Below are 24317 nucleotides of genomic sequence, written 5' to 3' on the forward strand. Positions count from 1 at the left end.
AACCAAACAGAAATACGGTAAACAAATCTCTTCCTGATGTTTTAACTTGAATATTTAATTGCATTCGTCACATGCTTCGTAAACAACAGGTTTAGACTAACAGTGAAATGCTTACTTACGGCCCTTCCCAACAATGCAGAGAGAAAGAAAATAGAGAAATAATAGAAAAGTAAAATACTTAATAATAAATACATAATGAGTAACAATAACTTGCCTATATACACAGGGGGCCAGTACCGAGCTGTCGGGAGCTTCATGAAATGGGTTTCCATGGCCGAGAAGCCTAAGATCACCATGCTCAATGCCAACCATCGGCTGGAGTGGTGTAAAGGTCGCCGCCATTGGACTGTGGAGGAGTGGAAACGCGTTCTCTGGAGTGATGAATCACGTTTCACCATCTGGCAGTCTAACGGACAAATCTGGGTTTGGCGGATGCCAGGAGAACGCTACCTGCCCCAATGCATAGTGCCACCTGTAAAGTTTGGTGGAAAAGGAATAATGGTCTGGAGCTATGCGCCTTATCTCCATGGTTTGGGCTAGGCCCCTTAGCTCCAGTGAAGCGAAATCTTAACGATACAGCATTCAATGACTTTCTAGATGATTCTGTGCTTCCAACTTTGTGGCAACAGTTCAGGGGAGGCCCTTTCCTGTTTCAGCATGAAAATGCCCCTGTGCACAAAACGAGGTCCATACAGAAATGGTTTGTCGAGATCAGTGTGGAAGAACTTGACTGGCCTACACAGAGCCCTGACCCCAACCCCATCAAACACCTTTGGGATGTATTGGAAAACTGACTGCGAGCCAGGCCTAATCAGTGCCCGACCTCACTAATACTCTTGCGGCTGCATGGAAGCAAGTCCCCGCAGCAATATTCCATCATCTAGTGGAAAGCCTTCCCAGAACCAACCACATATTATTGCCCATAATTTTGCAATGATATACTTTTGGTCATGTACTGTGTAAACATATAACTAGCAATATTATGCCAGATAAAAACTGTAGTAGCAACGCATATGATGAGCCAAAAAGTTTGTGCAAAAAGCGTCAATGCGGATAGTCCGGGTAGCTATTTGGTTAACTATTTAGCAAACAATTTAGCATTCTTATGGCTTGGGGGCAGAAGCTGAATATGTGGATGTTGCCAGGAACTACCTTGATTTCCTCAACAACATTTAGTTGAAGACATTGCCTCCCTGTGGTATCTTAAGTTATGGAGGAAAGAAAATGTCCACCATCTGTGAACAGGTTCTTCTGCACCCTGCCCACAGTGTTACCTGTCTGACTTGATATGCTATTCCAACTATTTACTGTTAGCCAGCCTGCCAGCTTAGTGGAGTCTGCCACTAGCACAGTCAGTGTAGTCAACTCAGCTATCCCCATTGTCTGTGCCTCGACCTGGGTTGGGCAAAACTAAACATGGCGGTGTTCACCTTAGCAATCTCACTAGGATAAGGACCTCCTCCATTCCTGTCATTATTGAAAGAGATCGTGATACCTCACATCTCAAAATAGGGCTACTTAATGTTAGATCCCTTACTTCAAAGGCAATTATAGTCAATGAACTAATCACTGATCATAATCTTGATGTGATTGGCTTGACTGAAACATGGCTTAAGCCTGATGAATTTACTGTGTTAAATGAGGCCTCACCTCCTGGTTACACTAGTGACCATATCCCCCGTGCATCCTGCAAAGGCGGAGGTGTTGCTAACATTTACAATACAATACAAAAAATCTCATTTTTGGTGACTTTAATATTCACATGGAAAGGTCCACAGACCCACTCCAAAAGGCTTTCGGAGCCATCATCGACTCAGTAGGTTTTGTCCAACATGTCTCTGGACCTACTCACTGTCACAGTCATAATCTGGACCTAGTTTTGTCCCATGGAATAAATGTTGTGGATCTTATTATTAATGTTTTTCCTCATAATCCTGGACTATCGGACCACCATTTTATTACGTTTGCAATTGCAACAAATAATCTGCTCAGATCCCAACCAAGGAGCATCAAAGGTCGTGCTATAAATTCACAGACAACACAAAGATTCCTTGATGCCCTTCAAGACTCCCTCTGCCTACCCAAGGAAGTCAGAGGACAAAAATCTGTTAACCACCTAACTGAGGAACTCAATTTAACCTTGCGCAATACCCTAGATGCAGTTGCACCCCTAAAAACTAAAAACATTACTCATAAGAAACTAGCTCCCTGGTATACAGAAAATACCCGAGCTCTGAAGCAAGCTTCCAGAAAATTGGAGCGGAAATAGCGCCACACCAAACTGGAGTTCTTCCGACTAGCTTGGAAAGACAGTACCGTGCAGTATCGAAGAGCCCTCACTGCTGCTCCATCATCCTATTTTTCCAACTTAATTGAGGAAAATAAGAACAATCCAAAATGTATTTTTGATACTGTCGCAAAGCTAACTAAAAAGCAGCATTCCCCAAGTGAGGATGGCTTTCACTTCAGCAGTAATACATTCATGAACGTTGAGGAAAAGATCATGATTATTAGAAAGCAAATTACGGACTCCTCTTTAAATCTGCGTATTCCTTCAAAGCTCAGTTGTCCTGAGTCTGCACAACTCTGCCAGGACCTAGGATCAAGAGAGACACTCAAGTGTTTTAGTACTATATCTCTTGACACAATGATAAAAATAATCATGGCCTCTAAACCTTCAAGCTGCATAGTGGACCCTATTCCAACAAAACTACTGAAAGAGCTGCTTCCTGTGCTTGGTCCTCCTATGTTGAACATAGTAAACGGACGTTTACTCTCTATCCACCGGATATGTACCAAACTCACTAAAAGTGTCAGTAATAAAGCCTCTCTTGAAAAAGCCAAACCTTGAACCAGAAAATATAAAAAATATCGGATATCGAATTATATCGAATTTTCCATTCCTCTCAAAAAATGTTTAAAAGGCTGTTGTGCAGCAACTCACTGCCTTCCTGAAGACAAACAATGTATACGAAATGCTTCAGTCTGGTTTTAGACCCCATCATTGCACTGAGACTGCACTTGTGAAGGTGGTAAATTACCTTTTAATGGCATCAGACCGAGGCTCTGCATCTGTCCTCGTGCTCCTAGAACTTAGTGCTGCTTTTGATACCATCGATCACCACATTCTTTTGGAGAGATTGGCAACCCAAATTGGTCTAGATCTAAACCTGGCCTGGTTTAGATCTTATCTGTCGGAAAGATATCAGTTTGTCTCTGTGAATGGTTTGTCCTCTGACAAATCAACTGTACATTTTGGTGTTCCTTACGGTTCTGTTTTAGGACCACTGCTGTTTTCACTGTATATTTTACCTCTTGGGGATGTCATTCGAAAACATAATGTTAACTTTCACTGCTATGCTGATGACACACAGCTGTACATTTCAATGAAACCTGGTGAAGCCCCAAAATTGCCCTCGCTAGAAGCCTGTGTTTCAGACATAAGGAAGTGGATGGCTGCAAATGTTCTACTTTAAAACTCGGACAAAACAGAGATGCTTGTTCTAGGTCCCAAGAAACAAAGAGATCTTCTGTTGAATCTGACAATTAATCTTAATGGTTGTACAGTCATCTCAAATAAAACTGTAAAGGACCTCGGTGTTACTCTGGACCCTGATCTCTCTTTTGACGAACATATCAAGACTGTTTCAAGGACAGCTTTTTTCCATCTACGTAACATTGCAAAAATCAGAAACTTTCTGTCAAGAAATGATGCAGAAAAATTAATCCATGCTTTTGTTACTTCTCGGATAGACTACTGCAATGCTCTACTTTCCGGCTACCCGGATAAAGCACTAAATAAACTTCGGTTAGTGTTAAATACGGCTGCTAGAATCCTGACTAGAACCCCAAAATTTGATCATATTACTCCAGTTCTAGCCTCCCTACACTGGCTTCCTGTCAAGGCAAGGGCTGATTTCAAGGTTTTACTGCTAACCTACAAAGCATTACATGGGCTTGCTCCTACCTATCTCTCTGATTTGGTCCTGCCGTACATACCTACACGTACGCTACGGTCACAAGACGCAGGCCTCCTAATTGTCCCTAGAATTTCTAAGCAAACTGCTGGAGGCAGGGCTTTCTCCTATAGAGCTCCATTTTATATGGAATGGTCTGCCTACCCATGTGAGAGACGCGAACTCGGTCTCAACCTTTAAGTCTTTACTGAAGACTCATCTCTTCAGTGGGTCATATGATTGAGTGTAGTCTGGCCCACGAGTGTGAAGGTGAACGGAACGACTCTGGAGCAACGAACCACCCTTGCTGTCTCTGCCTGGCCGGTTTCCCTCTTTCCACTGGGATTCTCTGCCTCTAACCCTAATACAGGGGCTGAGTCACTGGCTTACTGGTGTTCTTTCATGCCGTCCCTAGGAGGGGTGCGTCACTTGAGTGGGTCTGGGTTGGCGCCCCCCCCCCCCCCCCCCCCCTTGGGTTGTGCCGTGGCGGAGATCTTTGTGGGCTATACTCTGCCTTGTCTCAGGATGGTAAATTGGTGGTTGAAGATATCCCTCTAGTGGTGTGGGGGCTGTGCTTTGGCATAGTGGGTGGGGTTATATCCTTCCTGTTTGGACCTGTCCGGGGGTATCATCGGATGGGGCCACAGTGTCTCCTGACCCCTCCTGTCTCAGCCTCTGGTATTTATGCTGCTGTAGTTGATGTGTCGGGGGGGCTAGGATCAATTTGTTATATCTGGAGTACTTCTCCTGTCTTATCAGGTGTCCTGTGTGAATTTAAGTATGCTCTCTAATTCTCTCTTTCTCTCTGTCTTTCTCTCTCTCGGAGGACCTGAGCCCTAGGACCATGCCTCAGGACTACCTGGCATGATGACTCCTTGCTGTCCCCAGTCCACCTGGCCATGCCGCTGCTCCAGTTCCAACTGTTCTGCCTGCGGCTATGGAATCCTGACCTGTTCACCGGACGTGCTACCTGTCCCAGACCTATTATTTGACCATGCTGGTCATTTATGAACATTTGAACATCTTGGCCAGGTTCTGTTATAATCTCCACCCGGCACAGCCAGAAGAGGACTGGCCATCCCTCATAACCTGGTTCCTCTCTAGGTTTCTTCCTAGGTTTTGGCGTTTCTAGGGAGTCATTCCTAGCCAACGTGCTTCAACACCTGCAACGCTTGCTTTTTGGGGTTTTAGACTGGGTTTCTGTACAGCACTTTGAGATATCAGCTGATGTACGAAGGGCTATATAAATCATTTTGATTTGATTTGATTTGATACGATTACTCTATGAACTGTAAAAGGCCCAGTAAAGGCCCCATGTAATGAAGGGCCTCACCTTTAATCAACAGTCATCCCTTCATAGGCACATACAGTGCCTTGCGAAAGTATACGGCCCTCTTGAACTTTGCAACCTTTTTCCACATTTCAGGCTTCAAACATAAAGATATAAAACTGTATTTTTTGTGAAGAATCAACAACAAGTGGGACACAATCATGAAGTGGAACGACATTTATTGGATATTTCAAACTTTTTTAACAAATCAAAAACTGAAAAATTGGGCGTGCAAAATTATTCAGCCCCTTTACTTTCAGTGCAGCAAACTCTCTCCAGAAGTTCAGTGTGGATCTCTGAATGATCCAATGTTGACCTAAATGACTAATGATGATAAATACAATCCACCTGTGTGTAATCAAGTCTCCGTATAAATGCACCTGCACTGTGATAGTCTCAGAGGTCCGTTAAAAGCGCAGAGAGCATCATGAAGAACAAGGAACACACCAGGCAGGTCCTAGATACTGCTGTGAAGAAGTTTAAAGCCGGATTTGGATACAAAAAGATTTCCCAAGCTTTAAACATCCCAAGGAGCACTGTGCAAGCTATAATATTGAAATGGAAGGAGTATCAGACCACTGCAAATCTACCAAGACCTGGCCGTCCCTCTAAACTTTCAGCTCATACAAGGAGAAGACTGATCAGAGATGCAGCCAAGAAGCCCATGATCACTCTGGATGAACTGCAGAGATCTACAGCTGAGGTGGGAGACTCTGTCCATAGGACAAATATCAGTCGTATATTGCACAAATCTGGCCTTTATGGAAGAGTGGCAAGAAGAAAGCCATTTCTTAAAGATATCCATAAAAAGTGTCGTTTAAAGTTTGCCACAAGCCACCTGGGAGACACACCAAACATGTGGAAGAAGGTGCTCTGGTCAGATGAAACCAAAATTGAACTTTTTGGCAACAATGCAAAACATTATGTTTGGCGTAAAAGCAACACAGCTCATCACCCTGAACACCTTATCCCCACTGTCAAACACGGTGGTGGCAGCATCATGGTTTGGGCCTACTTTTCTTCAGCAGGGACAGGGAAGATGGTTAAAATTGATGGGAAGATGGATGGAGCCAAATACAGGACCATTCTGGAAGAAAACCTGATGGAGTCTGCAAAAGACCTGAGACTGGGACGGAGATTTGTCTTCCAACAAGACAATGATTCAAAACATAAAGCAAAATCTACAATGGAATGGTTCAAAAATAAACATATCCAGGTGTTAGAATGGCCAAGTCAAAGTCCAGACCTGAATTCAATCGAGAATCTGTGGAAAGAACTGAAAACTGCTGTTCACAAATGCTCTCCAACCAACCTCACTGAGCTCGAGCTGTTTTGCAAGGAGGAATGGGAAAATATTTCAGTCTCTCGATGTGCAAAACTGATAGAGACATACCCCAAGTGACTTACAGCTGTAATCGCAGCAAAAGGTGGCGCTACAAAGTATTAACTTAAGGGGGCTGAATAATTTTGCACGCCCAATTTTTCAGTTTTTGAAATGTTAAAAAAGTTTGAAATATCCAATAAATGTCGTTCCACTTCATGATTGTGTCCCACTTGTTGTTGATTCTTCACAAAAAAATACAGTTTTATATCTTTATGTTTGAAGCCTGAAATGTGGCAAAAGGTCGCAAAGTTCAAGGGGGCCGAATACTTTCGCAAGGCACTGTACATAGTGTGAGGGAAAGACTGTGGCCCCAATGCGATCAAATAGGCCAGTCGCACTGCAGGTTCACTACTTACAACCACTTTACAGATAATACTTTTACCTGTGTCTGTGTTGGAGAAGTGGAAGTGATGACAGGTGTAGGTTCAGCCACAGCAGCAGGACTCACTGTCGGGGCCTTCTCCACTATTATAGGGGACTCATCCAGCTTCAGGTCCAATATGGATTCATAAATATTCTCAGTGTCCTCCTTCGATTCGTCCTCAGGCTCCACACTAGATTTCTCATTTTCTCTCTCCTCCAGCTCCAGAGGACATTCCGGCTCTTTCAGAGGTTCCTGATGGGGAATCCCGCCACCCGTGACCTCGGCATCAAGGATGAGGGACCTCTCCACTGGGATGGCCTGGGAGGGCCGTTGGAGGGGGTCAGCTGGGCTGAAGCTGGGGGCTCGGGGGTTCAGGGAGAGAGGCTCCTCCACCGACAGGGAAGAGCCAAAGAGCACACCGGAACTCAGGCTTAATTGCTTCTTGTGTTTGGCACTATTGTTGGCTTGAGGCGAGGGCACTGTTAAGGGGACCTCAAGGGCAATGGTGGAGTGAAGGCCCAGCAGAGAGTCGGTCAGCTCGCCGCTCTTCAACGCCCTGGGAGACGGGTCGTGGAATTCTAAGGGTACACCAAATGTGGACATGCGGTGCTCAGTCTTCTGATGTCTCTTCGGGGAGCGGAGACGGATAGTCACCTCATCTCCTGCCCTCGTTTCTGCCCGGTCTGGTACGGAGTGCTTTGGGACTGGCACTGGCACCGGCCCAGGAACCGGGACCAAATCGGGACTGGGTGGGTCAGCAAAGTCCAGCGGGGATGGGATCTCTGCGGGGAGCTCCTTGACATATTTAGCAGGTATATAGAAGGGCCTTGCTTGCTCGTTCTTCCTCACGTGCCACCAGTGGTCGTTGGTCTTGGCCAGCAGGATGTATCGTTCGTTGGGCTTGATGGACACCAGGCCCCCATCGCGGCCCGTGTACTCGTACTCAAACTCTACCAGCACCAGCCCCATGTTGCACACCAAGGAGGACATGTGTCTGTTGTGGCCACACCCCCTCTCTTTCCCCAAGGACGGTCAAGGCTCCACTGCAGCCCTCCTAAAGGGAACAAAAAAATATAAAAATTGGTTCACTACATTACTCATACTTTACAAAGGTATTGCATTACCTTACTGTTCTTGTAGATATACAGTATGTTCTGTACATATACAGTTGAAGTCGAAAGTTTACATACACCTTAGCCAAAAACATTGAAACTTCGTTTTTCAAGATTTCTGACATTTAATCTGAGTAAAAATTCCCTGTCTTAGGTCAGTTAGGATCACCACTTTATTTTATTTTAAGAATGTGAAATGCCAGAATAATAGTAGAAAGAATGATTTATTTCAGCTTTTATTGCTTTCATCACATTCCCAGTGGGTCAGAAGTTTAAATACACTCAATTAGTATTTGGTAGCATTGCCTGTAAATTGTTTAACTTGGGTCAAACGTTTCGGGTAGCCTTCCACAGGCTTCCCACAATAAGTTGGTTGAATTTTGGTCGATTCCTCCTGACAGAGCTGGTGTAACTGAGTCAGGTTTGTAGGCCTCCTTGCTCGCACACGCTTTTTCAGTTCTGCCCACAAATACAGTGCCTTGCGAAAGAATTCGGCCCCCTTGAACTTTGCGACCTTTTGCCACATTTCAGGCTTCAAACATAAAGATATAAAACTGTATTTTTTTGTGAAGAATCAACAACAAGTGGGACACAATCATGAAGTGGAACGACATTTATTGGATATTTCAAACTTTTTTAACAAATCAAAAACTGAAAAATTGGGCGTGCAAAATTATTCAGCCCCTTTACTTTCAGTGCAGCAAACTCTCTCCAGAAGTTCAGTGAGGATCTCTGAATGATCCAATGTTGACCTAAATGACTAATGATGATAAATACAATCCACCTGTGTGTAATCAAGTCTCCGTATAAATGCACCTGCACTGTGATAGTCTCAGAGGTCCGTTAAAAGCGCAGAGAGCATCATGAAGAACAAAGAACACACCAGGCAGGTCCGAGATACTGTTGTGAAGAAGTTTAAAGCCGGATTTGGATACAAAAAGATTTTACAAGCTTTAAACATCCCAAGGAGCACTGTGCAAGCGATAATATTGAAATGGAAGGAGTATCAGACCACTGCAAATCTACCAAGACCTGGCCGTCCCTCTAAACTTTCAGCTCATACAAGGAGAAGACTGATCAGAGATGCAGCCAAGAGGCCCATGATCACTCTGGATAAACTGCAGAGATCTACAGCTGAGGTGGGAGACTCTGTGAATAGGACAACAATCAGTCGTATATTGCACAAATCTGGCCTTTATGGAAGAGTGGCAAGAAGAAAGCCATTTCTTAAAGATATCCATAAAAAGTGTCGTTTAAAGTTTGCCACAAGCCACCTGGGAGACACACCAAACATGTGGAAGAAGGTGCTCTGGTCAGATGAAACCAAAATTGAACTTTTTGACAACAATGCAAAACGTTAAGTTTGGCGTAAAAGCAACACAGCTCATCACCCTGAACATACCATCCCCACTGTCAAACATGGTGGTGGCAGCATCATGGTTTGGGCCTGCTTTTCTTCAGCAGGGACAGGGAAGATGGTTAAAATTGATGGGAAGATGGATGGAGCCAAATACAGGACCATTCTGGAAGAAAACCTGATGGAGTCTGCAAAAGACCTGAGACTGGGACGGAGATTTGTCTTCCAACAAGACAATGATCCAAAACATAAAGCAAAATCTACAATGGAATGGTTCAAAAATAAACATATCCAGGTGTTAGAATGGCCAAGTCAAAGTCCAGACCTGAATCCAATCGAGAATCTGTGGAAAGAACTGAAAACTGCTGTTCACAAATGCTCTCCATCCAACCTCACTGAGCTCGAGCTGTTTTGCAAGGAGGAATGGGAAAAAATTTCAGTCTCTCGATGTGCAAAACTGATAGAGACATACCCCAAGCGACTTACAGCTGTAATCGCAGCAAAAGGTGGCGCTACAAAGTATTAACTTAAGGGGGCTGAATAATTTTGCACGCCCAATTTTTCAGTTTTTGATTTGTTAAAAAAGTTTGAATATCCAATAAATGTCATTCCACTTCATGATTGTGTCCCACTTGTTGTTGATTCTTCACAAAAAATACAGTTTTATATCTTTATGTTTGAAGCCTGAAATGTGGCAAAAGGTCACAAAGCCGAATACTTTCGCAAGTTACTGTATTCTATCGGATTGAGGTCAGGGCTTTGTGATGGCCACTCCAATACCTTGACTTTCTTGTCCTGAAGCCATTTTGCCACGACTTTGGAAGTATGCTTGGGGGTTATTGTCCATTTGGAAGACTCATTTGCGACCAAGCTTTAACTTCCTGACTGATGTCTTGAGATTTTGCTTCAATATATCCACATAATTTTCCCCCTCATGATGCCATCTATTTGGTGAAGTGCACCAGTCCCTCCTGCAAAAAAGCACTCCCACAACATGATGCTGCCACCCCCGTGCTTCACTGTTGGGATGTTCTTCGGCTTGCAAGCCTCCCCCTTTTTCCTCCAAACATAATGATGGTCATTATGGCCAAACAGTTCCATTTCTGTTTCATCAGACCAGAGGACATTTCTCCAAAAGTACGATATTTGTCCCCATGTGCAGTTGCAAACCGTAGTCTGGCTTTTTTTATGGCGGTTTTGGAGCAATGGCCTCTTCCTTGCTGAGCGGCCTTTCAGGTTATGTTGATATAGGACTCGTTTTACTGTGGATATAGACACTTTTGTATCTGTTTCCTCCAGCATCGTCACAAGGTCCTTTGCTTTTGTTCTGGGACTGATTTACACTTTTCGCAAATCAATGATCTCTAGTTCATCTCTAGGAGACAGAACCCGTCTCCTTCCTGAGCGGTATGATAGCTGCGTGGTCCTGTGGTGTTTATACTTGCGTACTATTGTTTGTACAGATGAACGTGGTACCTTCAGGCGTTTGGAAATTGCTCCCAAGGATGAACCAGACTTGTGAAGGTCTACAATTATTTTCTGGGGTCTTGGCTGATTCATTGTGATTTCCCATGATGTCAAGCAAAGAGGCACTGAGTTTGAAGGTAGGCCATGAAATACATCCACAGGTACAACTTCAATTGACTCAAATGATGTCAATTAGCCTATCAGAAGTTTCTAAAACCATGACATAATTTTCTGGAATTTTCCAAGCTGTTTAAAGGCACAGTCACTGGAATTGTGATACAGTGAATTATATGTTAAATAATCTGTCTGTAAACAATTGTTGGAAAAATGACTTGTGTCATGCACAAAGTAGATGTCCTAACCGACTTGCCAAAACTATAGTTTGTTAACAAGAAATTTGTGGAGTGGTTGAAAAACTAGTTTTAATGACTCCAACCTAAGTGTATGTAAACGTCCGACTTCAACTGTACATCTTCACATTTTTAAATATACATATACATATTGCAGTACACATGATTTTATCACTATCAAATGGTATATCTGTATATGTGAATGTGTACATTAGGTCATTCCAGTTGAAGCACCAATACTACAGAATATGTTCAGCAAACATGGCAGATCTCTCGATGGCCACGAACCACACGCCCATTGTCAACAGATAATGTTTAACTTCAAAGATTACCCAGCTGCCAAGTGGTCACACACACACTACCAGTAGATATAATAGTCAACCCCCTATAGCTCTATATCATGACAGCACTGCTTGTGACATATCTGGACATCCAGCAAATATGGAAATGACATGTCATGATAATGCTGTTCTCCATTTAGAAGTTTCATATAAGTCCTTTAAGGAAGTTGGGTGGAATGCATTTGATTTGGTTGATATGCATGTCCATTTTAGGGCTTAAAATGTACTGTTTCAAGCCCTAAAATGGACAACTGTTATGTCATGAAAAAAGCAGAACATGTCATATGTTCCCTTTTAGCTTTCCTAAATGATTTTTCTGACTATGCATGTCACCACATTGTGTTAGCCTGTTAAGCTAAACCCTAGGTATTATCTTGGGGAGTATTCAGGTCTCTGGCAAGCGTCGTCACCTCTTGTTGCACTAACTAGCTAGTTTGGTAGAGTTTAATGTATAATGGTAGAGTATAATGTCATTTGGTAGAGGATGATATTTTCATGGTGTTTTTCATGGTCATTGTAAATATTACAGATTTCCCCGACTGGTGAAAAATCACAGCACCGGAAGCCTTTCCTAAGCTTTAAACATCCTATAAATACCTTGTCTCTCCTCTCCTCTGCGTGTTTGTCTGTCCCAGTCAATCATTTGGCTAACCCTTATTTTCAGGATTTTAATGAATATCTGCATTGCTTGATTTGCGAGTGTGACAGTTTAGTGGTAGTTCCTTCCTCTCTTTGGGCTGGCTGGGCTGAGTCGTACACAAAGAGAGAAGCAGGAAAAAGTAATGTTGTTCTCAGCAACATGCCAAAATATATCATAACACCGACCAGTCCGTGGCAGGCCAGACATCATGAAACAGGATGTGCTCGCGATGGAAATCGTTCCTCATCACAGATCTGGGAGCAGCATACCCTACACTAATACCCTTGTACTAACTGTAATCCTTAGGGGTCAAAACTGACCTTAGATCAGCTGAAAGGTCACATGCATGCACATACAATGCACGCCCACACATGTGCATAAACAGACCTCACCTCACACACAATAGGAAAATTCCATATTCATTTTGACATCATAGCTTGTTTTGGTCTTGTTTAAAAAGTGAGAACGAGTTGACCTCTCTCCTCACTGCCAATTTAGAGCAGTCAAAAGATGTTGACATAGAAACCAAGTGAACCCTCTTTGTCTCACATCTTGAGAATATCACACAGACACACACCCACACACATAAATGTCTCTCTTATCTCAGACCACAACGCTAAACCACACACTGTCTACCACTCAAGGAAACACAACTGTCTTTAACCTAAGGGAAATGGTGGTATTTGCCTATTACAACACTGAAAATGAAAATACATTGCATTTGTATGCTATGTTTTTCTATCAGTATTCTGCAGGTAGATTGAACGGCTTTCTTTATTATTACTAATGACTGACACTCTGCATAATGCTTGCCATTGTGTGCAGGCCCAAATACCAGTAGTCAAACACAATGACAGTGCATTTTAACACTACATTGCATACAGCATGTTCTTGTACAGGTGTATCCTCTCAATAGATTTGTCTTATGCACCAACTACTCTTAGGACAACACAGTGCAGCTTGAGCATTTCCCATAGACCAGTAGTAGAACAGCCCACAGAGCACGTCTGCTATTGCTACAACGTGTCTGGCTTGTATTTCTGGCCAAACCTGATTCTACTACGTGATCAGATGTGCTCACTGCTCAGGTAATTAACCAGTGACGAAGGACTGGCAATCAAAAATAACTCTGGGGAGGGAGAGGGGACAAGGCAGGACTAGTCATGTGATATATCCTTTCTGTGTCTGTTGCTGCAGTGGGTAGAAAGATAGATGAGAGATTGAGAGAACTTAGAGAAAGAGAAAATAAGAGAAAGAGGGTTTAGAGATAAAGAGAGAGAGGGGAGAAAGATAGAGAAGGTTAAAAGAGAAAAAAATCACTGGCCAGCTATTCCCTTTATCCCTCTCTACACTGTAAACACTGGCCCCTTCCAGCCCCACCTCTGCATAGAACCTGTAGAGCCACTCCCATCATTCACTCCAACCTAACAACAAAACTGGTTAACAGACTGGATGACATATTAGGTGGGACTCCAGTGCAAGGCAGTGCATTTCAATTGAATAACCTACACCATTCCATAGTCATTTTTAGGCCTTAGGGATGTTTTGTGGATTATCTGTTCAGAATCAGACCTACATCTGTAGCAGCCGAGCCATCCTCCCTATATCACTGACAACCTGCTCCAGCATGCCCGAATAGCAGAGTGGGTCCTCTGCAGAGGGCAGAACCACCACTGCCCGAGAGAGCAGAGGGTGGAGATGGAGAGAGCGGAACAGCCCAGCCACCGCTTCTACACTGAATAGAGGGAGGGAGTTGGCCCACCGGAATGGCAATCCTGTGGTTTACCAAAGGAACAGAAATCCAAGAAGGGAGCACCTAACCCGGCTCCTGAGATAAAGCCACACAAACTCTCAGTGCCAAGCTCACTGCTCATGTATCCATATCTCCTAACATGACATAACAAATAGGGCTTTGTGAAAATGCAGAGTTTCATAGGATTGAACTAGGGCGCTTCTAGTAGAGAAAAATAACCTGTTTGACGACTTGATAACATTTCAGAGACTCCCTCCCTCTGGGAACGGACAGAAAGGGAGAAGAATGATCGATATGCTCAATGCAGTGATTCATCATGTCAGTGCAAGTCAGAAAAGAGTGCCCGTCCCAGCAAACTTTTTCTGGGTCTCAAAACGTTCCCAAAGTGTTTATAAAATGTTTTCAGAACAGATTCTGTACATTGTTCTTGCCTTTCACTGTACCATTTCAATCACACACATGCATTTATTTCTTACAATGCACAATGTTTTCATAACTTCATCATGTGTGATTGTAGACTTTTTGTGTTCAGAAAGAGTCTGTTGTAGCATGAATGTCTTAACATTGGCTCAAAATAACAAATACAGAATCTAACACTCAACGAACATCCTTGCTGGGTTGGTATCTATGCTGTTGAGGAACACCCTCCAACTCAAAAAGGCTGATGAAAAGGGAGAACAATTGGAGGAGGCAGATCCCATTCAGCCTGTGTTTAAATACGGAAACCTTTCTTTTTCCTCTGGTTGGGCTCCCTTTGACCTCGCTCAGTGTCTCTGGTTCCTGGCCGGATGTCTAGGATGGAAAAGAGTAAGGCTGTGCTGCTTAGCTTACCCCTGCAAATATGGGGCACCTCTGAACTGTGGCGCTCCACACTCCCAGGCCTCGACATTAAACCTGGTTACAAATTTAGCACTGCTCTCTATTCTCTAATTTTGTTAACCTTTCAAATAAGGCTATGCTGAGCTCAAGGCAGAACAATGGCGCATAATCTTAGAGCTTTAAAGATTCAAGAGAAAAGCAGTGATGGTGGTTAATGCAACCACATTAAATGGGTAGCTGAGTGGGTAGAGCGTTGGGCCAGTAACTGAAAGGTTGCTAGAATCCCTGAGCTGACAAGGTAAAAATCTGTTGTTCTTCCCCTGAACAAGGCAGTTAACCCACTGTTCCTAGGCTGTCATTGTAAATAAGAATTTGTTCTGAACTGACTTGCCTAGTTAAATGAATAAAAGTAGTCACATAACCACTATGAACCAATGGTTCATTTCTGCTATTCAAAAATGAACCAAAACACCTGAACAAGGTGATGTTGGTTTGTGAGACCACAGAAGTGTCTCAATAGGAGGGAGGGTGGACTTGCTGGAATGTGTCCTGCACAGATGTAGGATCTATATTGTCGCAGCAAATTAATCCTACAGCAACAGGACTTGAAAGTTTAGTCCATAATGTTGCTTTTGATCGGTGGTTATGGTTTTATCAGGCCAAAAGTAGGTTACATGAAAAGTCTGATACTGTTAAAACAACCTTATGTGAGAGTGTGTGTTTTCAGTGAATATATGTAAAGCTCATCTGCATTTCCTGCGGTGCAGGAACACTCTCATCAACAAAAAAAGGGATCTAATTAAGATCCTACACCTGTATGTGTATAACCAAGCCCGCGGCACTACCCTCTTTCCCTCCACACCCACCCCTACCAGGCAGGGGCAGGAATGCAGTGTGAGTGCTCCAGGGACACATACACTCAATATGTTCCTGTCCTGTAAACACACCCAACAACACACTCATCAACACACTCAACAACAAACCCAACAACACACTCAACAACACACTCAACAACACACCCAACAACACACCCAACAACACACTCAACAACAAACCCAACAACACACTCAACAACACACTCAACAACACACTCAACAACACACTCAACAACACACCCAACAACACACTCAACAACACACCCAACAACACACTCAACAACACACTCAACAACACACTCAACAACACACCCAACAACACACCCAACAACACACTTAACAACACACCCAACAACACACTCAATAACACACTCAAAACAGAGACAGAGAGGAATATAAAGGGACTATCTCTGAATGTCATAAAATCCAATGCTGAGATTAGCCACAGAAAGCGATGAAAAACTAAACCCGAAGGTGAAGGTTTAGATATGTATATGAACCACTGGGGTGTTGACCAAACACCACAAGATCATTCTCAGAGATCAACACGTGACACAATCGTAATTTTCCTGAGTGATTCGCATGTGAAAGAATCACAACAACATCCATGGTGAACATTCACCCTTTCACTAAGTATGTGATTGGTCAAACACAGACAACAACAGCCAAACAGCAGTCACACACTGGGCATCTAGTGTTAAACTTGTGTTGTTTTCATACATTCGAATAAGAGCCCTCGCTCCTGGCTTGTTAAATAAAGGTCCTACTTCCCTACAGAACCCTCAAACAACATTTCTGCCATGGCAAAAAAACAAAAAATAAAACATACACTTCTCAGTAACAAGGTGTGATAAGGTACAACAATCACAATATAAATAGGTCTATTAAAAGGTTTTTGCAGAAAATGTACCTGGAGCAAGAGGACAGCAAAACCATCCTATAGCCTGTGTTCCCAGCTCCCACGGTTTCTTCAGCAGAGTCCCAGATCTCACGAACAGGTTGCTCTGTTCTGTCTTTCACTCTTTTCTTCTCACTGATCCCCCCTGCCCTCTCCTTCTTCTTCCTCTGGCCGGCCTCCACTCCCCTCCTCCGCTTTCTGTCTTTTCACCTGGGGCTGAAAGGTTCCAGCTCTGGTTGGAGGAGCTCTGGACAGTGAGTGTGTGTGAGAGAGAGAGAGAATGTGTGTGTGTGTGTGTGTGTGAGAGAGAGAATGTGTGTGTGTGTGCGTGTGTGTGTGTGTGTGCGTGCGTGCGTGCGTGCGTGCGTGCGTGCGTGCGTGTGTGTGTGTGTGTGTGTGTGTGTGTGTGTGTGTGTGTGTGTGTGTGAGGGAGAGTGCTCTTTGTGTGTGTGCCGGTCGCAGCTTGCCTGCCTCTTCTGTCTGCATTCATTTCCTGTTCTAGCGTGCACATCCCTGCTTCAGAGAAGTGAGAGGCAGAGCAACAGGAAGAAAGAATGAGACAGAGAGAGAGAGAACAAACACCATTGTAAATACAACCCATATGTATGTTTATTTATTTTCCCTTTTGTACTTTAACTATTTGTACATCGTTACACACTGTATATAGACATAATATAACATTTGACATTTCTTTATTCTTTTGGAACTTCTGTGAGTGTAAGATTTACTGTTAATTTGTATTGTTTATTTAACTTTTGTTTATTATCTACTTCACTTGCTTTGGCAAAGTTAACATGTGTGTCCCATACCAATAAAGCCCTTAAATTGAATTGAAATTGAGAGAGAGAGACAGAGACAGAGAGACAGACAGAAAGAGAGAGATTGAACACTGGGTGGGGGTCTATGTGTGGGCATTACGAGGGCAGCTAGTCTCTCATTCACAGGTCTTTGAAAGATTCTGATGAATAGATAGAGGAAGCCATATGACTGGCTGCAATGACCTATTATCGACAACAGCATTTAAATGATTGAAAAATGGCAAAGTTGATTTGGTAAAAATGATTTTAGGATGTAGACAAAAGGGAGGTAGTTGTCTTAATAAAGTTGTAGAGTGAGGGCTAAAAAGCATTAAACAACAGATTTTGTCTATCCAATAAGTTTTATAATGATAAGTTATTAATAATGAAATTCTGTGTGAGTTGGCAAAACAGAAACGCCCTTTTATATGCCTCATTTTATCCTAGGGGAAACATGAATTTAGTGTGTGAGCCAAATAAAGTGATTTGGGTTCGAAGTGAACATATAATGTAGCCAACTTCGTTTTTTCCCCTGTGGGAGGCAGCAAAAATCATGTAAAAAAGTATTCTGCATCATCTGACTGAGTTTGCATTGTGTGCATAGCTGCGGGAAGTAGGGGCAATGGAGAATAAAAAAGTATGTGTGTATATATATATATAAAACATGTTTTTATTTCAAAAAAATATATTATTTCACAAAAGTAGTGCACTCACTCGGGCCTTTAATAGTCACAAACGAATTCCAGCAGCTATGGTTGTGTGACATCAGACTAGGCAGTGTAGTAAGACACATGACTAATGGACAAGAGACTATACACACACAGTCAGCGACTCTGGCTTGATGACTGGGATGCCCATCAAAAATAGAAACCTTGCAGATAGACCATAGAGCTAAACAATTATAAATGTAGTTTCCAGGGGTGAAATTAATTCATACCAACCAACAACTCACACCCATAAGGGCTCTGTTGGAACCGCCAGAGAACCGCTATCAATTCCGTTTTTATTTACTATTGAAGGGCGCATTGGCGCCATCTATTGGCCGTTTTTTTGTCATCGCATGAAAGTGGTCCATGATGGCGTCGATGAACGAAACAGTAACAAATGTATCAAGCAAACAAGCTTCCTCTAAAAACTGCAACAATATCACCCCTGTAAGCTCCTTTATGCCTTGCTAAGCATTAGTCTTGTAGCTAGTTAAGTAAAAGCAGAATATCGTTGTATGTTAGCAACTATGTATTTATTCTTTCTGTAATTAACTGAGCCGATGTTTATATACACATTGTTCTTTTAAATTTGTAAGTCGCTCTGGATAAGAGCGTCTGCTAAATGACTTAAATGTAAATGTAACAATAACTTTCTGCAAGATGCTAGCTAGCTCGTCTGTCTAGCAAGTAACTGTCTGTTTTGATTAATGTTAGCGTAGCTCCATCATGGAGTTTGTACTGTAATTATGTTTAAGCAAAGCATTGTTTTTCCAAAGTAATGTTTTCACAGTTCACAAATTTGTAATTTCACAAACTTTTGTGGATTTTATTGGGTTTAGCTTACTCTTAACTATTAAGAAACACAGTGAGGACAGAGCAGGTATATTTTTCCACAGTTTCACAACTGCTAGATTTAACACATAAATATGCCAACTTTGATTCATTATTTCTCAATTATGCTTGTAGATACCAGTGTCATATGTCAACAATCCTTCCTCTGAAGGACTATTCTATGGACACATTTTGTGAAAATCACCAAAATATTGGTTTCTCTGGGTTTCGTGAGGAATTACTATTTCACCCTAGCCAAAACCTCCCTCCTTAGGTAACATCATCCACTCCCTCCATGTCGCCCTCCTATATGATATCTTCCCCATCCTCACTCCTTTCCTACTGTTATACTATTCTTCCAACTCCATTATCCTTTTCCCCCTCTCATCCAGACCACATCCTTATTCATCCTATCAACACTTGCTATAATTATCATCCCTCTCACAAAGATAAAATCCTTGCATGAAATGGCTTCAAAGATAAGCAGATAGGCAATATCGCTTTTTCTCATAATATACTTTTTGATGGTAAGTGTCTAATGAATTGTGCGCCTTATGTCTAGTTCTGTCCTCTTGAATTTTGTTCTCAACAAAGATAAGCTTCGCCTCTTCCCATCTGTCTTCACCAATGATGTACACTACATGACTAAAAGTATGTGTACACCTGCTCGTCAACACATCTCTTTCCAAAATCATGGGCATTAATATGGATTTGGTACCTTTGCTGCTATTACAGCCTCTATTACAGCTATTACAGCTTTCCCTTATATGTTGGAACATTCCTGCAGGGACTTGCTTCCATTCAGGCACAAGAGCATTAGTGAGGTCGGGCACTGATGTTGGGCGATTAGGCCTGGCTCGCAGTTAGCGTTCCAAGTCATCCCAAATGTGTTTAATGGGGTTGAGGTCAGGGCTCTGTGCAGGCCAGTCAAGTTCTTCCACACTGATCTCGACAAACCATTTCTGTATGGACCTCGCTTTGTGCACGGGGGCATTGTCATGGTGAAACAGGAAAGGGCCTTCCCCAAACTGTTGCCACAAAGTTGGAAGCACAGAATCATCTAAATGTCAATTGTATGCTGTAGTGTTTAGATTTCCATTGACTGGAACAGCCCCAGACCATTATTCCTCCTCCACCAAACTTTACAGTTGGCACTATGCATTCGGGCAGTTAGCATTCTCCTGGCATCCGCTAAACCCATATTCGTCCGTTGGACTGCCAGATGGTGAAGCATGATTCATCACTCCAGAGAACGCGTTTCCACTGCTCCAGAGTCCAATCAAATTGTATTTGTCACATGCGCTGAATAAACATGCATTATTCAAGGTCTGACAACACGCATCTTTTTTGTTATTTTGACCAGTTTTCAGTTTCTGCAAATAAATGCTCTAAATTATATTATTTTTATTTGGAATTTGGGAGAAATATTGTCAGTAGTTTATAGAATAAAACAAACATGTTAATTTTACCCAAACACATACCTATCAATAGTAAAACCAGAGAAACTGATCATTTTGCAGTGGTCTCTTAATTTTTTCCAGAGCAGTATATAGTGTATATAAACCCTCGATTGCTAATTCTATGTATTGGCCATTGAGAGGCTTTGAAGCCATATTGGCACTCACTAGTAGGCGCAGTCCTCCAGGAATGAATGGAATTCTACAGTATTTCACTTAAATGTTTCAAGCACAAAATTGCATTTTATTTAAGTATTTACATGTTTTCAAGTCAAAGGTTTTTATATTTTTTTTTAATGTTTAGCTCACTTAATGTAATTTAAACATATGCTTTAAGGTGTGTGTAATATGTGTCTGTAAAATGTCAAAAACGAATGCAGACATCAACAAATTATTTTATTTTGCTCCCCAAAAATAACTTTTTACAGTTGAGAAGTATCAAGGGGGCTTCAATACAGCGTCCCCTGTCAGCCACCAAGCGTTTATACACACAATTGGGCTTCACTCACCTAATTTTTTCTTTACTGTTTTCAGTGTTCCACGTGTGACCCCTGCCATTCATGACTGGACAATTAGTAAATAATTGCACATGAAGTTTCACAATGTTTACTTTGTTTTAATTTTGAAAGCAGAGGCCCTCTGGTAGTTGTTTATGACCGCCACCTGTAGGATGTTGTAGCCAACACCAGAGGGCGATATAGGCTTAATCGACCGGACGTGAAATATCTGGTATGTCTGCGGAACTTTATATCCCATGATTCCTTTTTCCGTCTTCCTCTTTCCCTTTAGCAGCAATGTCTAAGAGAGGTAAGAGACTTGCTAAGAAAAATCCACATTCATCTACCCGTTTGCAGAATGTCTAACATAGGAATATAATATTATTTGGATAATGGACGATTTATGAATAATTGTCATTCATATTGGCTTGAAAATGTGAAGTACTGATCATTGTTAAGAGGGATGATTTTAGGCGCTTGTTATCGAAGCCATGTTTGCTGTTATTTAGCTGATTAGCTTTTGGCGTGTTAGCTAAAATACATGAATTGGTGAGCTTATTTTCTAATCCGTTTCACGTATAAGCACAGTTGCCATTCCAGTACAATGTCCAACAAATGAGTGGCAGGTGAACTACTTATTTGAGAGTGTTATAGTCAGTGCGTGGTAGCATAGCGTCTGACTAAAAGCAAGGCATGACTCCAAATCATGGACACCGCTGAAGCCCTAGGCTGACTAGCTACTGTAGTTACGTGTGCAGTGTAAGCAATGATTTCCCCGGATAGCCAAGTTGAGCCATGGTGTATTGTTTTGAACTTCCCCCAAAACATCAACCAAAGGCACTGATTCCATCTGTTATAGAACGTTATTTTACCTGCTAACTAGCTAGTTTCCTCCAACTCTTCTCCCAGGCCATGCAAGTAATTGCTAACTAGCTAGCTTACCTTACCTTACAGCAGTCTACTCACAACTAGCTGGACAATTACTTTGCAAGCTACCCTAGTGGTGTGCATTAGACAAGGGGTAGTAGAACTGTCAACATGGGCTGCCTTTTTGTAGTGCAAGCAGTAATGTTAGCCAGTGTTAAATCACTTCTAATCTTGAGGCCGTTTGGTTTGGAAATGTGAAGTTGAACCCCTTTCAAAAAGCACTTGCTTTGTCTGGTCAGTAGCTGGGTGAGTTGTCGAAGAAGGGTATAGTAATCATCAATGGTGGGTGAGATGGCAGTCACCTATACTGAACAATCTCAATCCGTGATGGAACAACTTGGATAATATTTGCTTGATTTAAGCAGTGTGCTCTCTCTGCACCATGCAAAGTTTACTTCAATGGAATCTCTTCTCTTAAGGACGTGGTGGGTCATCTGGGGCGAAGTTTCGCATCTCGCTGGGTCTCCCAGTGGGCGCCGTCATAAACTGCGCTGACAACACAGGTATGTTACATTCAGATCTGTTAGAATATATATAACCTTCAAAAAGCACTTGCTTTGTCTGGTCAATAGCTCGGTGAGTTGTCGAAAGGGTATAGAAAGCTCATCACTGTGGGTGAGATGGCAGTCTCATTTTGGCTGAGCAGTCTCAATCAGTGATGGAACATGTCATGTATTTCAACCTTGTCTTAAAATGGCCTACAAGGATCTGTACCTTTAATCAAGCCTGGGCAGTGGAACCATCTCCAACCTGTCATATATTCACCATCTTCCCCCTTTCTCACCAGGTGCTAAGAACCTGTACATCATCTCTGTCAAGGGCATCAAGGGACGTTTGAACCGTCTGCCCGCTGCTGGTGTGGGTGACATGGTCATGGCCACTGTCAAGAAAGGCAAACCAGAACTCAGAAAAAAGGGTGAGTGTTCTGCATTCTGTATTCAATTACTAGAATAGGGTGAACTGGGACTAGCTAATCAAGAGATTATGGTGGTTGGCATAGTCATTTGATTAGTCTTTAAAATAAATGACTTGTAGTTTTCAGTACAGTCGTAGTCCCAGACCAATCGTTTAACTGAATGGTGAAAATCAACAGTGTAGCGATGTGAGTTATGTCAGGTTGCTGGATTCTGATAGTCTTCCTCTTTCCCACAGTGCATCCTGCGGTTGTGATACGGCAGCGGAAGTCGTATCGGCGAAAGGATGGTGTGTTTCTCTACTTTGAAGACAATGCGGGGGTCATAGTGAATGTCAAAGGAGAAATGAAAGGTGAGTTTTGATTTTGAGTCTTTGGTCCCCCATCCCAGGTCATGAAGGTTCTTCATAAGGATGTTTTTGGTTGGGTTTCTTTGGGTTCTTTTCAAATTCTGGATGTGGATTTTGTTGCGAAATATAAATTACACCCCTTCAAAAAGCACTTGCTTTGTCTGTTCAGTAGCTCGGTGAGTTGTCGAAGAAGGGGATAGTAAGATCATCACTGTGGGTGAGATGGCAGTCTCATTTTGGCTGACCAATCTCAATCAGTGATGAAACATTTGTTCACTGGATAGTGGTCATCCTTTTGAATACATTTAGATATAGTGAAATAATAGCGGCAGTGTGATTCTCTACCTTTCTCCTGGAAGTGTGTACGTCCTCAATCAGTCGTTGATTTAAAAACATTGGATTGGTATGCACACCTGTCCATTCCTTTCAAGTTCACTTGGGGAGATGGGTAGAGAATCTCACTGCTATGTATCATATTTTGATTTTACAATGGCAAGTGAGGTTATTTTCTAGGTAGCATTATAGGAATTGATCTTGAAAAGGTAGTGAGTTGTTAGTCAACAACCAAAGTAAAGTGTGGATGTTCAAATCAAGACGATACAGTCAAATTGAGTCTGTAGTGTTCTTGTGGATGCATGAGCTCCATAACTATGTTTTTGTTGACATTGTAAGTGGTAGGTCTGCAAAGAGTGAAATGTTACTGCTCTGATGCAAGGCTAAAGGCATCTTGTCCACTATTTTATGTCATTTCTGTTGTGGGTTAAATTTGTCTTCTGTGTCACAGGTTCGGCCATCACAGGTCCGGTGGCCAAGGAATGTGCAGATCTGTGGCCCAGGATTGCTTCAAATGCTGGCAGCATAGCGTGATCCTTGACCCTGGCTTGTTGTTTTCAATAAAAACCGTTGTAAAGTCAGTGTCCTGTTTGCAAAATCCCAACGCAGTGTCAAACTACACAGTATCTACTGTATACATCTGTTAGTCTCAATGGGTGTACGAACAGGAGCACATTCAACAATATTAACACAGCTATTCTTTTTTTTTTTTCTTTTGACCTTTTATTTATCTAGGCAAGTCAGTTAAGAACAAATTGATATTTTACAATGACTGCCTACCCCAGCCAAACCCTCCCCTAACGACGCTGGGTAAATTGTGCGCCGCCCTATGGGACTCTTGATCACGGCTGGTTGTGAT

At 42.5% G+C, this 24317-nt stretch overlaps 2 protein-coding genes across 4 annotated transcripts in view; one reads left to right on the plus strand and one right to left on the minus strand.

The window, feature by feature from the left end:
- Window positions 1–17021, minus strand: part of LOC123999063 (rho GTPase-activating protein 27-like) — a 39368-nt gene extending 22347 nt beyond the window's left edge. For all 3 annotated transcript variants that reach the window (XM_046304423.1, XM_046304422.1, XM_046304420.1), the window contains exons 1-2: window positions 16659–17021; window positions 7053–8088 (exon numbers count right to left, since the gene is read on the minus strand). In XM_046304423.1, coding sequence (XP_046160379.1) covers window positions 7053–8024 — 972 coding nt within the window. In that variant the 5' untranslated portion in view covers window positions 8025–8088; window positions 16659–17021. The remainder of the gene's footprint in view (window positions 1–7052; window positions 8089–16658) is intronic.
- Window positions 17022–21171: 4150 nt separating this feature from the next.
- LOC124000075 (60S ribosomal protein L23) lies at window positions 21172–24039 on the plus strand. The gene is made up of 5 exons (XM_046306185.1): window positions 21172–21245; window positions 22282–22365; window positions 22650–22778; window positions 23015–23128; window positions 23910–24039. Exons 1-5 carry the CDS (start codon window positions 21233–21235, stop codon window positions 23990–23992), a joined length of 423 nt encoding a protein of 140 aa, XP_046162141.1. The 5' UTR covers window positions 21172–21232; the 3' UTR covers window positions 23993–24039.
- The last annotated feature ends 278 nt before the right edge of the window (window positions 24040–24317 follow it).

Source organism: Oncorhynchus gorbuscha, linkage group LG16, assembly GCF_021184085.1.
Source record: "Oncorhynchus gorbuscha isolate QuinsamMale2020 ecotype Even-year linkage group LG16, OgorEven_v1.0, whole genome shotgun sequence".
Taxonomy (NCBI): Eukaryota; Metazoa; Chordata; class Actinopteri; order Salmoniformes; family Salmonidae; genus Oncorhynchus; species Oncorhynchus gorbuscha.

Bases quoted from the DNA above. Each gene is read 5' to 3' on its own strand.
- LOC124000075 (XM_046306185.1), top strand. The intron at 22,779-23,014 runs GTGAGTGTTCTG...TCTTTCCCACAG, and splicing joins ACCAGAACTCAGAAAAAAGG to TGCATCCTGCGGTTGTGATA. The intron at 23,129-23,909 runs GTGAGTTTTGAT...TCTGTGTCACAG, and splicing joins TGTCAAAGGAGAAATGAAAG to GTTCGGCCATCACAGGTCCG.